At 37.3% G+C, this 15,896-nt stretch overlaps 1 protein-coding gene across 3 annotated transcripts; it reads right to left on the reverse strand.

The window, feature by feature from the left end:
- Nucleotides 1–5,987: 5,987 nt before the first annotated feature.
- On the reverse strand, nt 5,988–14,563 carry LOC123697461 (agrin-like). 3 transcript variants are annotated; one of them, XM_045643996.1, is made up of 16 exons: nt 14,403–14,563; nt 13,984–14,137; nt 13,564–13,800; nt 13,244–13,459; nt 12,748–12,960; nt 12,107–12,319; nt 11,595–11,695; nt 11,370–11,484; nt 10,936–11,175; nt 10,327–10,622; nt 9,871–10,012; nt 9,327–9,587; nt 8,405–8,551; nt 7,784–8,044; nt 6,903–7,476; nt 5,988–6,545 (listed from the first exon to the last, which is right to left on the reverse strand). In XM_045643996.1, exons 2-16 carry the CDS (start codon nt 14,051–14,053, stop codon nt 6,389–6,391), a joined length of 3,243 nt encoding a protein of 1,080 aa, XP_045499952.1. In that variant the 5' UTR covers nt 14,054–14,137; nt 14,403–14,563; the 3' UTR covers nt 5,988–6,388. The 3 variants fall into 3 exon arrangements, with proteins under 3 accessions (XP_045499952.1, XP_045499944.1, XP_045499960.1); XM_045643988.1 differs by having other exon boundaries at nt 10,327–10,625; XM_045644004.1 differs by lacking the exon at nt 14,403–14,563 and having other exon boundaries at nt 10,327–10,625; nt 13,564–13,821; nt 13,984–14,111.
- Between the last annotated feature and the right edge of the window lie 1,333 nt (nt 14,564–15,896).

Genomic DNA, 15,896 nt, shown 5'->3' on the forward strand with positions numbered 1-15,896 from the left:
TGTCGAATTGGTCCCATAAAAATTTTATTCGGATAGGCCCAGTAGTTTTTTTTATGAGCATTTTTGTCTGTATTTGTAAAAGTTTGAAGTCGGTTGTTTTTAACGCAGTTATTGACTTGTATTTAAATTAGTTTCTTTTTCAGTTATACACAATTGGCAAATTCCTATCTATTACAAACCTTTACGAACATTATTTGACGCAATATCCTTTCCGCCTACGTAGGTACAAGGTAGTTTATATCATCTTGCCGCTTTTATGTAAGCAAAGTAAAGAGAAAGGGTATGATTAAAATTTAATTTAAACCTCAGAGCTTGATATTTGTAAGATGCCGCTTATGATTAAGGGAGTATTGAGTTTCAAAACAATATTTAGGTGTATGGTTCTATAGTTGCTAAATACAAATGGCAAAAACGTAACCCTTATAATTTCATCACGTACGTCTGGCCGTCGATCCGCATGTCATGATGTCAGCCATTTTCCATGGAGATTACAACCACTATGTAAATGGAATTCAGAATAGAGGTAGGTATATTTTACTTCCGTTATATCATGTTTAAAAGAGCATTTAGTATCTACAATAACTTCTGTTACGCTATTAATAATAAGAACCGCATTTAGTACCCAGCTATTATTGTAGTGCTTTTCAAGAAGAGCTAAAGCGCTTTCCTTAATTCCTTTCCGAATTCAGAGTTGATGATAAAAATTATAAAACTGTTGAAAATGTTTAATGCTTGGCTAGTAAAATTAGGTGTGATAATAATATTATACCATTCGTCCTTATACGTAATTTTGGTACCTACATAATAAACATCAATGCCAAGAATCATCAAAATTAGTTCAGTAGTTTTCGCGTGAAAGAGGTGGGTACAAACATAAATACAAACTTTCATGTTTATAATATAAGTAAGATAAGATGGTGCCTGTAATCAGGTATGTAATTGAATTAAGTATCTTAATTTCAATAATACGAAAGAAAGAAAAATATGGAGATACTGTTGTAGATTCACCTCCTATCCTCATTTCTAGTACAAAATATGCATTGCAAAATATTGATATAAAAACAGTGAACCTCCATATAATTAATCGCAATAAGTTCTCCGTCATCACAAACGACTTTGCCTCACGCCCCGCCCTGCAACTAATTGCCGCCTACTTGTTTACTCAATGCGTACCTACAACCGTTAAAGTACCAGCATTTCCATTAACTTTTACATAAACGGCTTGATACAGTAGCGTATTTATTATACCAATCATGCTCCCATATCTCTGACGGCGTATTCGCAATATCGCCGGTTATTAAAAACCTATGATGATTTTTGTTTACAGTTAGTTCGGCGATTGTGTTTTTTATAGTAGAAAGTCACTGAATAGTTTCGATATATTTGAGAATAAAAAAAAAATATTGTTTATATACTAGCTTTTTTTTTTTTTTTTTTGTAAGGAGGCCAGAAGGGCCCTAGTCGGACGGGTTATATACTAGCTGTGCCGCGCGGTTTCTTCCGGGAACGAACCTAGCAAAATCAAGTATTTCTATAGCTGATCATGTGTTCATTTAATGTATGGCCTTTAACTGTATTACTGTAAAGTGTCATTCAAATCAGTCCCGTAGTTTTTTCGTGAAAGAATATCAAATATTCATCCATCCTCACAAACTTTCGCATTCATAATATTAGTAGAATTAAATACGCAATACGAGGCACTTTGAAAATAGTTACATCAGAAAGTTATAAAAGAAAATTTTAAATACAAGCTAAAAACTTACTTCATGAACTTTTACTTATTTCTTACCTTTAATAGCGGCTTCAATAATATCTATATTCCGTAGAGTTAGCAGCACCGGTTCGAGAACTAACTTCAGTCGCACAGGACCTTCTTCATCGCAGTTTTTCTTTACAGTCAGAAATATGACGTAAGTGCGAACACGTAATGGAGGGCATTGCAAGTCTACTGTACTTTGTACTAAAACTGTAGCATCGCTGAATCGTAATGACGCCACTTTGCCAAATCTAGACGGAACATTTATTTCGTTCAAATCACCCTTTAACACTCGACGAATTTTAACTTTGTACACCCTTGTATTGTTACCTGAATGTACACTATGAACTTTTCCCGTAAAAATATATTTTGATATCATAGCAACACGTTTAAGTAACACCTTATCGTGTGTGGTATAAGTGGGACAAGAACTTTTTTGCTGTAGATGCTTAAAGTCAGTTCGCTCGATTCCCGAAAAGTTCACATCCGCGTTGATCATGTACAACGTTAGCGTCAACGCCACTATGTTCATGGCTAACCACATTTTGCATCTAAAATAAAGCACAGTGCAATACGACAAAGCTACATCGTTCACGTCTGTTTGTATTAATGTAATGCTTTTGAGATTACTCGTGGATTAGAACAGGTATCTAAAGTGAGATAGGAGCGTGCGCACGGGCGCAGAACGCGCCGGAGGCTGTCGCGCCGCGCAGGCTGCACCCACTCACACCAGATCGTTCACTTACCTCACATATTTACATACTGATTGCTACAGCTGTACACCATATTACAACACTATATATCATGTAATAAGACACCTAGTAGTAGAACAGGATATCAAACACTATAGAACTAATCACGCACTTTGTTATTTGAATTATGCCCATATTATATTAAATCAAATAAGTACATTGTACGTAAATTCTAAAGCATTTTTCAATAAGGAAAGACTTCCTTCAAAAGAACTGTATATAATTAATTAATTAAATAGCAACCATAAAAGCACTTGAGTCATAATGACATAATTTTCAGCGCAAAATTGTAAACGAACATCAGTCGGAGGTGAAATTAATAATTTAATTTATCATACATAATGACTTTAGTATAAGCTCCTTTTACATAGCGTTATTAATGTTTACCGACAAAATAAGTTTTTGTCGGTAAATGAGGCGGCAGACGGCCGGAGAAAATTATCGCGACGTAAGAGGCGACATCAAAAATCAATTTGTTTCTTGCCATAAGATGCTTGTTCATGTTTTTCTGATGCGAAATTATCGAGTAATAGAAGTAACAGTGTTCGACAGTTTAACATTTAATAGCAGTAGTTCATTGATTTTGAATAGTTAAAATACTCATTATAAAACTAAACTTCTTAATCAACTACAGACTTTCCTGGGTTCTTGTCCCATAAGACTGAAAGTTATGAAGCTCTACAACGACAGTCAAAAACTCAAAGCTCTTGATGCGGTAATGCTAATGTAGAGTACATTAACAAGGTTAAGCAAAAGGGTGGTTAAGTCTAGTGTATTTTGGCAATTAAAGCATTTTACATCAATCTGCAATGTTAGCACCGAACACCGCACCGAATAATTCATCCCCACAACCGCGTAACACATAAGGGTCATTGAATTAAAATTCATACCTACAAAGGCTCTCTACTATATTGCAATTAAAATCTCTGGGTAATATTTATGATATTTACTGTCAGCAACGGAATTGTACAAGAATTAAATATAAACTGATCCTTACTATTTCAGTTATAAATTATTCTCAAAATTAAACATTTTTCTGGCACAAATGAGTTTTTAGTGGTTATCGCAATAATAGGTAGTCGCACATGATACTTAATCATTCGCATTTCCTAAAGCGACTCATTTTGACTGTAATAACGACGCCAGTTTATTACCTTGATAAGGCCGTACCTGATGTCAAGCTATTTATGCTTGCGAGTTCCATATTATCCTATTTTTATTTGCAGTTTTATTTTACTAGTCATGTGAATGAAATAAACGTAAAAAGTACCTATATCTGTCTAATACCATCATTTCGTAATATATCTTTTAAATCTCTAACGTGTAAGCAAACACATAAATATGCAAGTGTGTCACGACATCGTCTCCCTACACGTAAACAGTGCTAGATGAAACCGAAGTCCATAATACATTCTGTGTGAGGATTATGAACGAGCCTATATATCCCGGTAAGCCTACAACAGGATAATTTCCGACATGTTTGCTGCGATTACTTTCACAACTGTCACCAAAGTATGACCGTATGAAATACGGTTAGCATTTTCAAATAGCCTGCAGCAGTGGAGTTATATCTATTTGTAGTGTTTTTGAATAGGAATTATACATTATTAAAATTATAAAAAAAGCTTATGTTTGAGGAAAAATTTTGCCAAAGTTAGTCAAAATATACTTTTATTTAATTCTATAACGCTTTACACACCACGTACCTATGTCGCATGCATTGTTAATAGGAGAGGTGATGAAAGGTAAAGTGCATTCTCGTATATTGTATTAATCGGCGTATTAGTATACTTACATATGTATAATATTTTATTGTTATAAATCAAAAAATAAACGATGAGCAAACAAATAGCAATAAATGGATGTAGGCTCGTATTTTGCTAACGTAAATATACAAAGAGCGACATGCATGAAAATAAATAACGGTTCGGGTGGCGTCAAGTATCTCGCTGGATGTCACAGCGGTAATTAAACATTCCTCGACCTCTCTTGATATTAACCCGTTTGAAAATTCTAACAATGTCTCGTAGTAGGCGCTTCCCGTGAAAATGCTATATACTGAACAACTCATTACAGTCCGCTTAAAGCTATTTGAAACACTTTCATAACCAACGTGATCTAAATTCCGGGCTGGTAATACAAAGCACATTAATTTAGTTCTTGTTCCTACACATCAGGAAGATTCTTTAATTTTTTTAGTCATACGCAAAATAAAATAAGAGATCTAATAAAATTTATACGAAGGCATAAAAAGTCTCTCTTATTTATTCCCCTCAATAAATAAGATATTCAAGGGAAAGTTTTAAAAGCAATGAGTAATCCCGTAATAAAATTACCGCCTGATAAAATACATCAAGATGACACATTAAAAAAATGGTAGGGTAAAGATATGAATGGAGCTTTTAGCTATATTAAACTCTGGAAGAGAAGCGGTTGAGTGAGCGAGTAGGGCGATTGTTATGACAAAATTAATGCTTTCCGCTTGAGTGGTGTACATTTGGTACCTGCTAGTAATCTTAAGTGCCACTTGAGCTCACCAAATATGAGAACTTTCACTAGTCGTAAAATATTCATATTGATCGTAAAAATTGATGGAGGTAATAAGATGACATTATATTTAAACATTGCTGTCGTATTGAAATTGAGTTCAGTTTCCTATAGCTCTTTTCTATTCGATATGCTTGTATGACTTAATACGAACGAATAGAATCTCTATGATAAAAAAGTAAGTACAATCTCTGCTAATCGCTATACTAACACTAACAGTATTATTAGCTTAAGATAAAGGTTTTACGATTTGCAAAACGTAGTCCGTTGAGCAATATAATACATTAAAATTTTGAAGTCCCCTCTTTTATGAAGGAGACGGCGATAAGAGGGATTATAAAAGGAATAAGGGGAGAAATACAGATAAGAAAATAATGGACCGGCGTCGAAAATTGAAGGACACAGAAGCTTACTTATCCTATTATTTCTTAATATAAGGAAGAAAGAAAATACAAATTGAATATTCATTATTTATTGCATGAAAATATTTTACAAAAGTTTTAATTATCTAGATCAGAGAAGTCATGAAAAAAATAGTAATTTTGAAAATGTAAATATTATTTTCTTCGATAGAATTACAGATATGTAAAGTTTGTTTACATAGATTTATAATTTATATATTATATCACAATAGACTTAAATAATAGAACTAGATGCTAGAATTTAGAATTATTATTTTCATTAGTTCATCAAATATACTTTTTATCGATAACAAGATTATTCATAAAATTTTCATGATTACATATTTTATAATATTCGAATTATAAACTAGCAAAACAATTATGTTCAATATGAAACTTCGATTACTCAATTAGGTAGTTTTATTTTTTGGCCCATTATTATACTAGAGTCGACGAAGTTTATATTTTAGTTCTATTAGTCACTATACAATACGAGATACAATATTATTCATAAAATTTTGTATTTTACTTTCTTGAATAAAATTATGAAATTATTTTCTGCGTTAAAAAGAGTCCCCTTTATTTCGTGTTTGATCTATTCTAAACATATCAAAGTGCAAACATAAAACATAGTTGACGTAAATGTAATAACTGTGTGAATAAATAAATAAATAAATAAATAACTTTTTTTACTTAATAACTTTGAACCTAAGGCTTATCAACGAATAAACAACGATCTACCTATCACACTGTTACACTTCAACCGCATTAATACTTGCAAAATTCTCGTTTTAAAACTGCTTCATAGTCTTAAATTCTCACCCTCGCATAACAATAAGATCACAAAAATATCAACAAGACTTTCGATAATTTCTCCAAAGAGTATCAATATATTATTTCTCCAAAAATCATTTATCATAATTTATTAATTATCAAGGGCATTCTAACTCGGCTAAATTCTGCGGCGTGCACGCACGCAGTCCGTGCGATGTTAGGGACAGGCCGCGAGAGGGCGGTATGACGTCACGCCCGTTCACGCGCAAGCGGTGGACGCAGCCCACGAACCCGGGGATAGTGAAGCTTGATAGCCTGCAAATTGGGTTTCGTTTTGGCTTTGGACTTGTTGGTTTTATTGTATTTCAATTTCAAAAAACTGAGTGTTTTGTCTATGAAATTTAGTTATGGTTGTATTCAGTTAAATGTTAACATTGCTTGAATAGATCTGGACATATCATATGGATATAAAAAGCTGTAAATTATACTGCTGTAAAACTAAATTAAAGTAATATTTTGTCTATCACATCATCTGTAATCGAAGAGGTTAAGTGATGATTTTATTTTAATTATCACTCTCTTAGCTGCCACTGTTCTTAAAATACGCCAATTTTTATTATTAAAATATCTATCACATTAACCTGCTGTTTAATATAATTATTGCATACTTACACGGAGTCATTATGTGGTGGCAGTCCAATATGTAAATAAGGTTCCACATCGACTGACGTCATTCTGCCTTGCGTAGTCCCTCTCGCCGTTATACTTCCAACATTCAACACTGCATCCTTCTTATATCTCCTCGCCCATAATTTGGACTTGTTATCAATATTCACTTTGCCGGAACGAAGCTCCAAAGGCCCGCTACCCGCGTCCACACGCATCTCGACCTTGCCATCGATAATTCCCAACCATAAATAATCCCTGACTCCCGAAGCGCTCATTAAAGTGCCTCTGCCGCAGACGGCGGAAACTTCAGCCCAAATATCGAATCGTTTAGCCGGTAATAACATGCGAGCTGTCATTCGGGCCCGCCCATCGAACAATGGAGCGGAATACAACCCGTTCTCGTGTTCGTAGAAATACTCGTCGTATATTATGGGATACTCGTAATCAACGTCGTTCGCGCCAAATCGTTCCTCCTCGTATTCATCATATTCGAGAGGCATCTTATCTTGCGTTTTTTTACTACAGCCACTGCTCATTTCGTTTTTTATCACCACACTATGTATCGTGCGCATATTCTCTGCGAATCAATCACTTTATTAACACGTAAATATCTAAAGTTCACACAGAATTTCTAATAAGTACGTATCTACGAATAACTACAAGTACAAACGGTCTACAAATTAGCAGTCAACTCTAGCGATACTCGACTGGCGGGAGTAGATCAATACAAGACAATTCAGGTTCAGGACTGTCGGGTTTGCCGCTATCGCTCGTGTCTACCAAAGCGTCTGCGTACTGGATGTGTTTTTTCTGTGGAATGATAGATTTAGCGGCTTCTTGGTGGGCGGGACTCGAGCGATTTTCGGTATTAATCGAACGGCTACCTCGACGGACGGTGGGGGAATCACCGCAAGGTCCGAAAGCTTGTACCACTGTATCGGATTGTGTTCTACAGGCGTGGGTTCGTAGGTGACAAGTGGAGAGGTAGGTTCGACCGTCACTGCCACATACGGCGGGTTGCTCTTTCCCAGCACATTCCGTGGCCGCACACTCACAAGTTGCGAGGCCGCTTCGTACAACGCAATATGCGCCGAAATAGCACGTCATATGGTCACAGTTTGTCGCTGGTAGTTGAGTCGATTCCGCTGTTGAAGAAAAATTAAACATTACGCATTCATACTTTTAAAGCAATCTTTTTTTTAATAAAAAAAAAGACGTGTGGCACTCGGGGACTGCCGCGGTATTTTTTTTAAAGCTATTGCATAGCATGCCTTCAAGCCACACCTCCGTGCCCGTCGGAGTGGGGAGCGTGAGGTTTTTTCGTTACGGAATTTCTCGATTCGGTCTCCGCGCTCAAGGCCCGCGATAGAAGCTATGCAATAGCTTAAAAATTCAAACCTTATTCAAGAATGTATGTTTGGAGTCACAGACCATGATTTATCCATAAAATAGGCAAGTAAAAGTATTTTTATATATGTACATATTTTTACATTATAATTACTTACGATCAAAGCATCCATTAGGTCCCAAAGTATGTTCATGATTGGAACAAACGGTGCACTTCTGTCCCTGTATGCCGGGCTTGCAAACGCAGCGTCCCGTCATTTGCTCACAATCTTCACGCACCGATCCAAATGCTGAACAACCGCAAGCTATAAACAAATCATATATTAGTCATGAAGTACCTATGTAACAACTAACTGTGAAATAAAATTATGCGCTTCTTAATTCATATAGTTAAAACAAATCTTAGATTCATAATAAAATACAATTTTATGGGGTTATAGACTCTGAATACTATTTTATATTTGCAATAAAACAGCATTGGTTCAATCGATTGTTCAAGTTGTTATCACTTATTTGTAGTAATGGATTTTTATGAGTGACATAGTGCATTGTTCACTATTAGTTAGAATTATTTTGCAAATCGAGATATTACCAATTATTTTAAAAATAAAGCGAATAATTATTGTAAATGTTTGTTGTAACACAATGTTTCGGATTTACGTTTTATGATTAATGATTCAATTTTATTATGCTGCGGTCTCACATATCTCCCGTGTGTCCTGTCCCAATTCTTTGCAGTCCCCAATACCCTAGTTCACAGCGATCACATTTCTCTCCACCAACTCCAGGGCGACACACACACTGTCTTTCACTATCACACTGTTCTGTCTCTGAGCCAAGTATAAAACTAAAGACCGATACACACTAGATTAAAAAATTTTACACTCGTATACAGCCAGTGTGTCCTGTCCCAATTCTTGGCAGTCCCCAATACCCGGGTTCACAACGATCGCATTTCTCCCCACCAACTCCAGGGCGGCACACACATTGACCTTCACTATCACACTGTTCAGTTACTGAGCCAGGAACAAAACTAAAGGGCTATACAGACTACATTAATAACTTTATCTTTTTACTTACGTATACACCCCGTGTGTCCTGTCCCAATTCTTGGCAGTCCCCAATACCCCGGTTCACATCGGTCACATTTCTCCCCACCAACTCCAGGGCGACACACACATTGACCTTCAGTATCACACTGTTCAGTCTCTGAGCCAAGTCTATGGCAACCACATTGGGAAGGACAACCGGCTCCTCCGGGACCTTTAGCTGCTGTGACACCGTCCGAACAACAACCATACCAGGATTCCTGGCAATCCTTTTTGTCTACTACGCCTTTGTCTGCAAAATATCGAGTTTAGAGAATATCTTCTTATTTTTGACGTATACAAACTTTTATTATAAACGCGCAAAAAGTCCTGTGTATGTTATATAACTATTATAGATGAATAAATTTTGCATATTATGCTAGGCTATAAACTACTTTTGTCGCGAAAATCCACCTTATAAAATAGAGACTAGAAACTACTTAATCGCAGATTAACACCAGACTACTTTATGGATTAAATTTTAAAGCACTGCCTTTGTTAGATTTCTGTGTATCATCTAGTTTGTTAATCTGTACCTTTCTTGCAGCACGTGGCCGCTTTAGCAGTGTGATGACAATAGCTTCCTGCGGGACAATCTTTGCGATGAGGACCACCGCCACAATCCATCTTACGACCTTCTGGATCTGTTAGCGGCTCGTCATCACCACACGGTCGGAACTAAAGAAAAATAGTTTTATAGAAATAAAAAAGACGTGTGGCACTCGGGGACTGCCGCGGTAAAGCTATTGCATGCTATGCCTTCAAGCCACACCTTCGTGCCCGTCCCCGTCGGAGTGGGGAGCGTGAGGTTTTTTCGTTACGGAATTTTTCGATTCGGTCCCTGCGCTCAAGGCCCGCGATAGAAGCTATGCAATAGCTTAATAAATCATTAAGTATAATGTCCATCTTGTTTCATTGATACGTAACTGTAAACATCTACTAAATAAAAAATTCCAAATGAAACATTAAGCGAATTACTTATATTTAATTACCTCCAAGCCTCGACAGAGAGCCAAAGGCCGTAACCGCAAGTCCTCTTGCCGCCTGCAAGCCTCCAACTTCATATGGCACAGAGTGGGATACAGCCGCAAGTCAGAAGCACAAACGGGAGCCCCAGCGCTAGCGGCCGCACAGTCGAACAGACACGCACAGCGCGGCTGGCCGCTCCCATCCACTGCGCAGGTCGCTTCGTACGCGCATTGCACTCGTGCGCATACAGCGCCTGAACCGCTTGATTCTATGGCGCTTATTTCGTTCGCGGTGTCGCCCGGTTTGGATGTTCGGTTTGCTACTGGGAAATTAATGGTTATATTAAATTTCCTTTTTATAATAATCTAATTGCACGTTCTTTGTACATTTACGTGAATATTTTTTAGTACATGCATTTCCATTCGATATTCTTTCGCATATAAACCCTACATCACATGCGCGTATTCGTTCTGGAAAGTTCTCCCAGGGTCGGAACAAACTGACTCTTGAAGCGCAGTTTCGGAAGATTCACGTCAGAGATTAAGCAAGACTCATCGTCAGAAAAACGTTTAATCCTGTATAATTTACTTACAACCTTATCTTATGAACCAAGTTTTACATATATTACTAACCTGCTTCATTACTATTATCCACAGTTTCCGTACATTCCCCGTAGTACGCGACTCGTATCTGCGTCTCTCCCCTCATCCTCGCTTCACAAGCGGCTTGTAGTAAAGCACATTCGTTCTGGAAAGTTCTCCCAGTGTCGGAACAGACTGGCTCTCGAGGCGCGCCTTCACAATGGCCCGTACACGCGCACTTACCGCGCGAACACCACATGCCGTTGGGGCATTGGACATTGTGACACGATTCTGTAATTAAATAAGGAAAATATGTAATACAAGTTGTATTTTTGGACGTAATCGATAAAACATACAACAGAAAAACATAAATTATTTTTAAATTTTGTTTTTCCCAAAAAAAAATTAAATGGAAAGCTTCATGGGCATCAGCTATTTATAAATTTGTGACAAGTGGGATTAAGAAAAACACAATTATCACTTACCGCAGGACCCCATATGTTTCACAAAAATTCGTTTCTTTTCGCGACAGGCTTTATCCCGCAGAGAACACACGCTGCTAAAGGTTCGATTGTCGTTGCTGCACACCTCTTCGGTTTCCTATAATTATTTATTTATTTGTTATACAAATGCAATTAAAGTTTAGCATTTTAAATTAAATTACACAAATATCTAGCTCGATTTTTACAAATAAGTAAGCAGACACTTACAGTTCCTTCTTCACAATGCTTAGGACATACGCAGCTTGCTTCTGATACTCCGTCACTTTCACAGACCGCATAAAATTCGCACTTTTTGTTTTCGCAACCATCTGTAAAAACATACATTTGCATTTAAAATTTAAATATTAAAAATAGTGCAGGATATCTTTTAATGTTAATTTATTTAATTCTATTTTTGTTTCCTAATTACAGCAGAAATAGAGATGCATAACAATTATTGCAACATTTCACTTAATCGTTCGTATTTATTCAGTTCACATTGTTATATTTCTGAAAACATTATAAATTCAAATCACAGACATACGATAAACAAAAGCACTTACTGCAACGTCCTAAAGCACTTGCACATCGCGTCTATGGCAGCACGCCTTGAGCTGCAGCTTGCACCGGTTGCCGTACGAGATGCCATCCGAGTCGCACACGGGCGCGAACTCGTTGGAGCGCATACACGATTCGAACCTGGTGTGTTTTGGCAAAGAAGGAACGTTCTAGAAACTCACTGCAGGGTCCGTCATACAGCACTTGCACGTCTCGCCTATGTCGGCAGGCCTCGAGCTGCAGCTTGCACCGGTTGCCGTAGGAGATGCCGTCGGAGCCGCACACGGGCGCGAACTCGTTGGAGCAGCGCGGGCAGCGGCACACGCCGCGCGCGCCCGACGCCACGCACTCGCCGCCGTGCGGGCACACGCGGTCCGCGCATACACCGTTCGAACCTGGTTTTAGGTAGAGTAAGGTAAACATGAAGTGGATGCGATTGGCGACGAACAGAAAGGAATGGCGTGCACTGAAGAGGCCTATACCCAACTTTGGGTTAAACAGGGCTGAAAAAGAAAAAAAAGAAAAAGAAGGTACCTAAACATGTTAAGTGGTCATCGGTCATCACCAATAATAAACACCAGTGGCGATGCTCTGCACGAAATAAAATATTATTAAAATCAACACATAAACAGTATGCTTTGTAGCTCTTCATACTATCGTAAAAAATAGTTTGGCTTCCTTCCTCAAAAATCACTAAGATTATATTCGACTGCAACCACAATTTAAATTAAAATCTTTAATGCTGTATGTCTTCCGTCTTTACTAACATATAAAATTACAATTAAATATTAAACATGATAATTAACAAACTACCACTACATACCACAAGCACCCGCATGGAGCACCTTCAGCTCCCTGCCCAGCAGACACGCAGCGCGTCGCAGCTCACACTCGCTGTCGTGCGTGCGCGCGTCCGACCCGCACACGGGCCGCAGCACGGGCTCGCACGGCGGCGGGCACGCGCACACTGCACCACTGCCTTCTACACGGCACTCAGCGCCGTAACGACATTCGACCTCGGCACATGGGTTTACACCTATCCCATACAATATATCATGTTATGGCTTATGCCCTCTAAAGTCTAAAGCATAATGCCAGAACTTTATAATCATAAACTGAAATTGAAAACATAAGCTGCGAAGCCATATGAATATTTAACTCTAACATTAGTTTCCCCGTAGGGAGACACGTGAAGCGCGATAAGTAAATAAATATTTAATTAAACAGCTTCATCAATCTTTTACTTGTAATCCCACATCAAGGAATGCAACATCAACGCTACTGTGTATCTAAAATGTTCATGTTACAATTTTACTTACCAGAACTACACTGTCCTTTAAAAATAATCTTCAACTGTTTCCTAGCACGGCATGACTCTCTGTGCATCTGACACTCGTTGGAATAAGTTTTCCCGTCGGATGCACACACTGGTGAAAATTCTAGTGGGCACGGTTCGGCACAGCGACACGATGGTGACCTTTTATCGTCTAATTGACAAATTTCTGGGTCTGGACAAGTTACACCAGCGCATGGATCTAAAACAATGTTTTGAGTCACAGTAACAGATAAGATGCAACCATCGTAAAATGAAAATCTGAAAAGGTCGTACAGTACATTAAGGAAGTCCACATGTACTCACCACACTTGCCAAAGTATTTGAAGGTAATATTCGTATTGGTCTCGCAAGCCGCCCGCCGCATCTCACATTCCCCATTGTAATCGTGAGCATCGCTGGCGCACAGTGGCCGGGCGCCCTCGTGGTCCCCATAGCTGGGGCACGAAGCGGGGCACTCACACGTGTAGCTGCGCCCGTCCGCCGTCGGCCGGCACAGCTCCCCGGGCCCGCAAATCACACCACGGCAAGGGTCCGGCACGTCTGCCACAACACATCAATAGACTGTAACAAACAATTCAATCTACGAAATATTTAAATTTATCGATTAGTTATCAATTTATGTCCTGACTCTACATTTCAGTAACATTCATATCTTACTGAAATGTAGAGTCGTAATAATTGCTGGTTGGTTTAATAAAAATTAATTAAAAATTGAATGCTCACCGTTAGGAAACAAATAGCACCCCAGGGTTGTAGATATTAATATTGCTAAACTAATTGGCTTAGCAAACATAGTTCCAGTATTACTATGAAAATGCAAATATAGGAGAAAATAATATTTTCATTATAAGTCAGGTCAACTTCAACTTTTTAATAGCTGAAAAAAAATAAAAATTATAAAAGGCGAAAATATTTTCGTTGTCCAATAGTAATTCGACATTGCTTTTATTTTTTATACGTAGGTATTATTTTCTTTCTCATCAACGATTTCATAATTTTCTAGTTAATTTTAATAACAATTTAAATATTATGTGAGTACTGATTAGTGGTTCTAACAGCAGATAAACTCGATCAATATAGGAGCTTGAATAACGCTATTGCTCGCATCATATTTTAATCTAATTAAATTAATCGCTGTTTACCTTTACAAACGACAGCTTCAATTAAACACACAAATACAATTGGAAAGAACTCAAGAACTGTATATTTTTAAATTTTATGTTTTATATATTAGTCCAACTAAGTCACAAAACTCTTAAACATAATGAAAATGAAATTTCCACGCGTACATTGAATGCCGTTGCCGGACAGGCAAACAGTGGTTGTTGTAGCGCTGATTGCTGAAGCTGCGATGAACGTTATGAGACATGCGCACAAATCATTGATGAAATGGAGAGATTTGTTCTTATGTTTTAAAGTTCCTCAATTTCTTTAGAATATTTTTTGCAATACCCAGACGTCTGGGAATGTGTATTAAAAAGAGTAACCGGGTTGTAGTAAGGCGTAAGCTTGTTTTACCTAATAATACAACATAATATTATAATAATGTACCTGTATTATTTTATACCTATAACAAGCCTTTAGCTATATAGGTATAAAACTGACGTACCTAAGCATGAAGACCCGTGCGGCCTTTAAAAACACTATGATCGCATTCGCGCTTATTCGGACTTTTTTTATTATATTTTGAACAGCTTACTGTGCAAAATTTTACCTTTTAATGAGATAAGTAGGTACCTACATATTGTCCGCGATTCAATCCATTCCAATTATGAAAACTGTACTTTAGCTTTATTGAAAACGCCTACCATAAATGTATTGCATATTATTCATACAGTAAAATTAAATGTACATACATTGTAATGTTTCTAGGGAAAAAATAGGATTTGTGCATGAAAAATAATTACAGAAAAGTGTGTATAAATAGCAATAAAGAGTACTTATGGTTAATATCGTATCAAAGCTGGTAGGCTTTCAACAGGCTTTCCAATTTGTTCTACAAGGACCTAACTATTTTCATACTGTCTTGAAATAACATTATAAGACAAAATATATTCATAATATCATTGAGCATGTAGGTACCTATCTTTATTTCCGCTTGTTTAAATTGAGCAACAAACATACCCCGCCGCGTAGGTATGAAAATTAAGAAAATTTCTCTTTCAACTTTTCATGCAAACTGCAGGATTTGCGGGACAAATCCAACTCCTTGCGGTACTAGTTGATTTGCATTAGACTCCCCTGATGCGCCAGTGTTACATTGTTATAAAATGCTATATAACCTAGAAATAAGATCGACCTTCAGCCATCTGATAAACAGATGAGTCGTTTTTTTTTTCTGAATATTTAGATAACATATAATTTGCAACAACTTTGGTCCAGTAACTTTTTGTCATAGAACAATAAAAAAGTTATATGCGGCAATGTGCAGAAATTCTAGATTTAAATATTTTTCCTATTTTTCGATATAACTTTTTTTTTACCATTTTACGAAAAAATGATAGGTATCAGACCATTCTTGTAGACTGTTTTTCGTAACATCTTTTAAGTACAACATTACAAGTCAAGGTTAACAAGTCAAGGTCCTTAGTTTATTAGATGGATGTGTAGGGGGGAATGAGGGAGGGGTTAGTAGG

This window comes from Colias croceus, chromosome 1 (assembly GCF_905220415.1).
Source record: "Colias croceus chromosome 1, ilColCroc2.1".
In the NCBI taxonomy this organism is placed as follows: domain Eukaryota; kingdom Metazoa; phylum Arthropoda; class Insecta; order Lepidoptera; family Pieridae; genus Colias; species Colias croceus.

Coding starts and splice junctions, on each gene's coding strand:
- LOC123697461 (XM_045643988.1), bottom strand. CDS start 14,053: ATGTTTGCTAAGCCAATTAGTTTAGCAATATTAATATCTACAACCCTG. Junction 13,460..13,563: donor CAAATACTTTGGCAAGTGTG/GTGAGTACATGT, acceptor ACATTGTTTTAG/ATCCATGCGCTGGTGTAACT. Junction 7,477..7,783: donor TTCCCCCACCGTCCGTCGAG/GTAGCCGTTCGA, acceptor ATTGATTCGCAG/AGAATATGCGCACGATACAT.